This window comes from Bactrocera latifrons, unplaced genomic scaffold (genome assembly GCF_001853355.1).
Source record: "Bactrocera latifrons isolate USDA-ARS-PBARC rearing strain unplaced genomic scaffold, ASM185335v1 scaffold_178, whole genome shotgun sequence".
Classification (NCBI taxonomy): Eukaryota; Metazoa; Arthropoda; class Insecta; order Diptera; family Tephritidae; genus Bactrocera; species Bactrocera latifrons.
Window position 1 is genome coordinate 280,375 of NW_017535274.1, and position 7,469 is coordinate 287,843.

The 7,469-nt window shown below is 34.2% G+C and overlaps 1 protein-coding gene across 1 annotated transcript in view; it reads left to right on the top strand.

The window, feature by feature from the left end:
• The window catches only part of LOC108967119 (protein still life, isoforms C/SIF type 2), a gene marked incomplete at its 3' end in the record, with an annotated part of 282,692 nt that overhangs the window by 112,529 nt on the left and 162,694 nt on the right, over positions 1–7,469 (top strand). The window contains 1 exon segment of the mRNA XM_018930366.1: positions 3,174–3,374. Within this exon segment, the coding sequence (XP_018785911.1) occupies positions 3,174–3,374 (201 nt within the window).

A 7,469-nucleotide genomic window follows, 5' to 3' on the forward strand; every position in this document is an offset into this window, starting at 1 on the left:
TTTTTTTTTTTTTTTTGTTAATTAGATTGTGTTATCATTCCATCAGCATTCCTGTGCTGTTATGTGCCAATCCATAATGTGTTAATAGGTTTACTTCGACTAAGCCGCGACGAGATTTGTTTGCTAACGGGCGGATTGGGAGTTGAGAAATATGCATATATCAGTCATTTGCTTGCAACTGCGGAGATTTCAGCAATGAAGAATTTCGTTAATAATATATTTTTCGTTATGAAATTTTTAAGCTTCTGAAAATTATTTTAATTTTAATGAATTTTTGGAAACTTCTAACATAGCCGATTTTCACAATTGAAATATTTGCATATGACCTAAATATTTCGAAGCGATAGTGATCTGAAAAAAATTTGTTGATGACGCTTGTTTCGTGTTTGAATCAGTTTCATGTTGACGAAAGTTTTTTGTATCAATAAATGACAGCTGTTGAGATCCTTTTTTTATAGTTGGTGGAAACACCGAAATCTGGAGTGTAGATCTTCCAGCCGCTAGKTCCAGCGGCGGTTCCCAACTCTCTGCGGAACTCTACCACGTAATCACCGGTCAAATATTACTTCGCGGGAGTTATAAGACATTTAAGTCTCCTCCATTATGTAAACCGACGGACACCTAATCTATTGAAAAAGTCTCAGTTATGTTATTATGAATGTTGACGCTTCATCAACTGCTTTCCATTTCTTAGTCGACTGACATATTGGTGTCTTTAATTTGCACTGGCCTACAAAAAAAAAATGTTGGTTTAGTGCAGCTCTGTGCGCACCACTAGTCGGTATAGTAGGTAGTATGAACCACATTCCCGCTACTAGATGTTTTTTTCTTCTTTCTTATGAACAAGAGGTGATATGGAAAATGTGACTTGTTTTCTCGTATCAACTCACAAGATACATCCCAAATTAGGTATAAAATCTTAGGCACCAAAATGAGTGTAGGTCAGTGTTATCGACCGTAAAACTATCACCGAGTATGATTTTAAGCTTTCTCCTTATATTTTAAAGGCGAGGCTAGTAAATTAATATATCTCCAGTTTGGAGTAATGTCATTGTGAAATCTGTAAAGGTAGCTTCTAAGGCACCCATGACCAATAAAATTTGGATATTTTGGATCGCTTTTGTTATTAAAAATCGTCGGCTGGTGCGTACGCAGCCTTTGTTCTCCATCATTCTCGATCTAGAACATTATGAATTTTGTTTGCTTTACCAGAAGTAAAAAAAGTGTTTTCCAAAGTAAACAAGACTTCAAAAAAACAGAACAAATTATTTTTTCAGCAAAATCAAATTATTTTATTCAAGATATTCTCCYTCTGCTTCAATTCAASTTTATGCACGGTCCRAAAGCATGTCGMACGAATGTTTTAGCTCGTTGTCCAGTATGGCAGCCAGTATGCCGGTGCAAGCCTTTGAATGGCMTSTACRTYTGCATAACGCTTTCCTTTCCTTTTCCTTGGGCAAATGCAWTTTTCCGGAAAGGTAGAASTCGCATGGTGTCATATYAAGTGAATACGGTGAGTGGTTAATGGTTAAAATGTGATTTTTGGTCAAATAATCGTCTTTCGAATGTTGGATTCTGAGCAATTTTTGGTCGTCAGTCAATTTGTGYGGGACAAATCGTGCACATRTCTTTCGTAAGCCCAAATTTCCCTGCAAAATGTGATAAATCRATGTTTTGGAGATGTTCAATTCCATTTCCATGAATTTAAGGATRATTTTTGATGAATTCACGTACAGTTTCGATGGAAGTGATCACAGAGTTTGATTGKCCCACATACTGATCGTCATTTATGTAATCACGGCTACTTTGAAAACATTGAAATCACTTGTGCACTCTGCTACGGGATAGGCAATCATCGCCATGAACTTGTTTCATCAATTGAAACATTTCTGTAAAAGTTTTAGCAATTYTAAAAYAAAATTTAATGTTGGCTCTTTGTTCGAAGCTCATTTTCGCACCRATAACGCAAACATAATGACACTTAAAACGCGATAACTTTGCTTCCAATCTATATAATGTAATGAGATTCTCACTGGGCAATCGATAAGGATAGCAGATTCTGTCGTACGGGTCGTGGCGCTACCAGGAGAGGCTAGATTCAAAAAGTCCTGTTTACTTTGGAACGCACCTGGTACGCCAGATATTCTTTAAATTAATCTTACTTCCACATAAATACTTCAYCTACGGCTATGAAGTACTCCCTTATGGTGAAATCTATTCGTTCTTCCACATTTTTGCTGCTTATCAGTAGAGCTTCTCTTTTCTGCTCCGCCAGTTCCAGACTCATAGAAGAGAACTATTGGCATTTAAGCAMTCATTGGATTTATTTGTTAGRCCGAYTAATTGTTTAGCCACATCTACCAGCATGAGATCATCTGCATATGCTATTAGTTTCGTGTCGTCATCAATTGATGCCTTTGATACACGCTAGAGTGCACTCCAGACTAGYTCAAACAGGTCTGTGTCGATTTTCTGTTACTTTTTGGAAGTATTTCGTCTTCCCGGGTATTCATATGTATATGTATATGTTCATATGTATGAAGCCATGGTTGTTATTGATAATATTTCTCCATGGTAGAGATTAAAGGTTCTAACTGTACGAATTTCAAAGGTTACCAGAAGAGAGTTCTTGGAAAAACAGATACATGGTTGACTAGAAATTCAGTTGTATGTTACTTTTGAAGTAAATTTATATTTGAATTTTGAGCTTTCAAGAGATTAGTGGTAGCATTTGCCTAAAATGTTTTTTTAAAAAATCTGTAATTTCTCTCTTCCTTATAGCTTTTGCTTTATATTTCTGCTTAGTTCAAACAAAATTCGATCACATTGCTGATTATAACAAGGAACTCATTATTTAAAATCTTCAAACCTCTCCATGACTTCTTAACAGAAAGTTCTTTAACCTAACCAAAAATTTTTAACAATATATGCTGTAAGAACCAACTGATATTTAGAGCTCCAAATAAATGTACTTTAGATGCATCTATCCTATTGACCAAAGCAACAATGTTTTCAGCAAAAAAATGCGGAATWCCAAGCGCAAAAATGCTTACTTATGAAAATAAAATKATTYTTCTAAGCACTTATTAATATSTAGGCATAATAAGTGCAACCAATAAAATTATTTTGATTTCTGTTCATTAATTARTAAAATTAAATTTCTCTCCTTTCAGTCCTTGCTCACACACGTCTCACGGCCAACTAAGAACACTTTGAATAAATTGGGCGTCTTCACTGTATCCTCATTTCATGCATTCATATGTGCTCGTTCGCCATCTTTGCTGAATAATTTACTGGCCGGACGTGGTGCCACCAARCGTCGACCACCGATGCTCTCGCGCTCGAATAGCGGTTCCAGTCGACGTTCAATGCAGGTGAGTGCAAATAATTTTATTACAAATATATAAATTGTTGAACGATTAAGTAAAAAGGATATTATGCTTATTATAATGAAAAACAGGCAATTTGACCAGCATATTAATTAATAGAGTTTTGAAAAATATAGATTCGTTAACTATACTGTTTTCGATCCAACCAGAAGTAAAGTTGATATTAATTGCAACTCTTTGCAGGAATATTTTTGTAAAAATATCTAACCTTTAAAGTGAGATATTCTTCTGCTTTGATATTCTGAAAACTATAAATTTCAAATGCCGATGAAATAGTGCTCTATAAGGGAAGATGGCAACGAATATACAGGGTGGGCCATATAAAATTTTAAATTTAAAAAGTCAACCAAAAAAAAACGGCTTGATGTTTTTCAAAGCTCTCATATTTATTTAAAAGGTTGTYTTATGAAATTTATTTKTGGAAAACAATTTCRGWCAAATKACCACCACGGYTGAGTTTACAGTAGCTTATCCGACCCACCCAATTTTGGAGTACTTTCTCGATGGTTTCAGGCCTTATGGCAGCTACAGCCGCTTGAATCTCGTACTTTAAATCTGAATGGGTTCTAGATGGTTGGCGTAACATTTATCTTTAACAGCTCTCCGCAGAAAATAGTCCAACGGAGTTAAATCGCAGCTTCTGGGAGGCCAATTCACATCACCTCTTTTGCTGATTATGCGATTTTCGAAGATAGGGCGTAAAAGATTGAATGTAGCGTTTGCTGTATGGCTCCGCCGTAGCGCCATCCTGCTGGAACTAATTGTTGTCCAAGTATTTCTCTTCAATTTGCTTGAAGAAAAATTCGGTTAACATTGCGKGATACCGCTCACCATTGATGTTTGCGGCCTTTGCGTCTTCATTTTCGAAGATTCCACCAGACCAAAATCCGCACCATACAGTGATTCGTGCTGTATGCATTGGCTTCTCGACGATTACGTGCGAGTTTTCTGTGCCCCAAATGCATCAATTCTGCTTGTTAACGTAAACATCGAGGTGGAAATGAGCCTCGTGGGAAAAGATGATTTTTCGGTAAAAATGAACATTCTCGGGCAAACGATCTTTGGAAAAAAGTTTTCAATATTTCCAAGTTTTCTTCTAGTGAATAGCGACCCATTTCGTAAACTTTARACGTTTTACTGAATATCTGTCACTTTCCGAATGGTATTTGACGTTTCCAATGTCGAAATATAGATAATTCAAATTTTAAACGTTAGATGGYCCACCCTGTATCTTACAGTTGTATAAATTAATATTTGCAGAGGTACACTTGCAATTCCGTACTGTATTGGATTTATTAAATACATACCTCCTATATACATACCTTACTTAACTTAGAACTTGGACGAAGGAAAAAACTGAAAATTAGATTTTTGGCAGACATTTTTACRAAAAAATGATAATTTTAGTGAAAATTTCGCGACGTATTTCTCAAGTATTTGTAATTGAAAAAAAAATCTTTCGTTTAAGAATTATATCTCAAAGACCTATGTGAAATTTAATGAAAATCGGTTGAGTAGTTCGCGAGAAATTTCGCCAACTGATTTCGAAAACACAGTTTCAAGACAAACGCGCTTAAAGAAGATGCTATCAAGGCTGTATCTCCGAAACTATTACTCAAATCCACTTSAAAATTTAGGACAATATTCTAGAGGTATTGTAGAATTCAATATATTTTCTTAAACCCGTAAACCCMTGTAACCCCTAAGCTAGYCTGMACTTATTTTTTTATATGGACATTTYTTCCCTCCCATTTGCATTCCTTAAGCTGCTTTCATTACTTATGCTATTTAGTATAGAACACGTGTTCCYCTACTCAAATTTAGTTACAAAGAATGACTTGCGACCTGTCATTTTGCTAAATAGAAAGCGCTTAATTGAATATGGAAGTAGCATACCTATAATAGATATATTTATATAGAAATACATATATACTACAATGCGAACAAATGGAAAATTTTTTTGCACAATCGTGTGCCTACTAAGCTTATTTAAATCGTTTCTAGTATTTAGTATGCTTACTTTAAGCTTATACCAAGCATAGTTCAGAGAAAAGATGCCAGCAATCCGCTTAGTGATTTTCTGCTTAACTTTTTGCTATTGAACTAAGCACATACATACATACATGCATACGCCTTACTATAATTATCGTATTTATTTATGCCAACTGCCATTCAAATTAGTCAGTTTAATCACGTGCTACTAAATGCCAAAATGGTTATCCTGCGCATACAAATAGTCGTAGTTCGTATTGTACGCCGGGGCGTATACGCAACCTCGGCCTCGATTGGGCATACAGCAAAAAAACGTGAGTTTTGTGTTTAAATAAATGCTCATCACTATTCATGCAACATTTAGGCTTACTATTTGCCATTTTTAGTTTCAAAACCGAAATAAATAGATTTCTATAGAGCTCTTCATTGAATTTTCGTTAGCAAAACAAAAGCTCACACAACTAGCTGCACAATCCGACAAACATAAGGGTTGATTTGTGTGTGCATTAGTCTGCCATTTTGCCATTTTGGGTTAACAATTTCGCGTTGCACGTAGGCAATTTGCATATTTCAGTTTATAAGTGTCACTCTTTATCTKTAACAAGGCAAATTTATGCAGCGCCAAATAAAACAGCTGCTATGCCATGTAAGCGTGTATTCACATGTCCATGTCTATGTGTATGTGTGTATTTGTGAACTAACACAATTCGGAGTGCACTTGCTGGCGTTGCGCGTGTGTACGGCCGATTTAATTAGCGGAACACAAATCATAAACTTTCATATATTAGTGTTAACGGTATAAATTCCGTTCCATGGTATGCGCTAGAAATTTAATAAAATGTTCACATACAACATATATGTGAATGTATGCATTTGCGTAATTGTAGGGTGTATGCATTAGCTGCGTTGCTAATTAAGTGGCTGTGTTATTAGCTTTTATGGCGAGCGTTGCTTTGGTATATGCTTGTGAGTGTGTAGCAATTATTTGAATCCGAAAAAAAATTTGGCATTTCATTGAATTTTAACACTGTTCCACTAGCTAAAATTAATCGTTTCCGAAATACTATTATAACTAAATAATGTGTAATTATCATTGAGCTTTTTTCAATTAAAACAGAATTAACGAATTAAATTAGCTGAAGTAATTGTGCATAATAATATAATAGCAAAACTTAAATAATAGTATTTAATTCGATTCAATTTCACTAATTTTTGTTAAAAACGTAAAGGTTAGTGGAGAACAGTGAAATTTGCCATAGTCATATTCAGCAACAAGGATTATATATAAAAGTTATATTTTTTATATAAAAAATTTTTTATTGTCATAATTAATTTCTTAGAAGTGCTAAAAATGATTAATGTCAAACATCAAATTTACAATAAATATTTATTGTAGACGAATCTGGTAAGGTTAGTTTAAGTCGTGGGGTTGATCCAAAGTCGCTGAGTCTTACTAGGACAAAAATTCGTTCTTTTTTATCTCAATTAAACTCATCCTCTAAATAATATTAAATTTATCAAGAGATTTCTGTTAAGGAATTTGGAACCGATTTCAACGTTTTTTTTTTTTTTAATTACTTTTTTATTAACATATCTTTTTAAAATTATAAAATTTATGAAATGTGATTTGTTTCATACCTTTTTGTAATATTTTATTTATTTAAACATAAAATAAAAAATGTATCAGGTGGCAACACAGCTCACAAAAAAATTTATTTATTTGTTGTTTGCAGTTCGATACCTTTTATTTGTATGTTTTTTCTAATTTTTTCGATCAGGTGGCAACTCTGGTTATAAATACATAGTACATACATACATATATGCAGCCAAAATATAATTTTGTGACGCTCGTGTTAAAGTAATCGAAGTCAATTAGTTTGTTGAATAAACAATTAAAGAAAGGTGGCAACTCTCTTTAGAAGAAAATTCCAGAAATATTATTTTTAGTTATGTAACCCCAGCTTCAGGGGTTTATCCATATTTGATAACGTATGTAAATGTTTTACAAAAACTTACGAAACAGGTGGCAGCACCGCGCAAAAWTGTTTTTACGCACATTTAATTGCCAATAATTAATCGGGTTTCTTT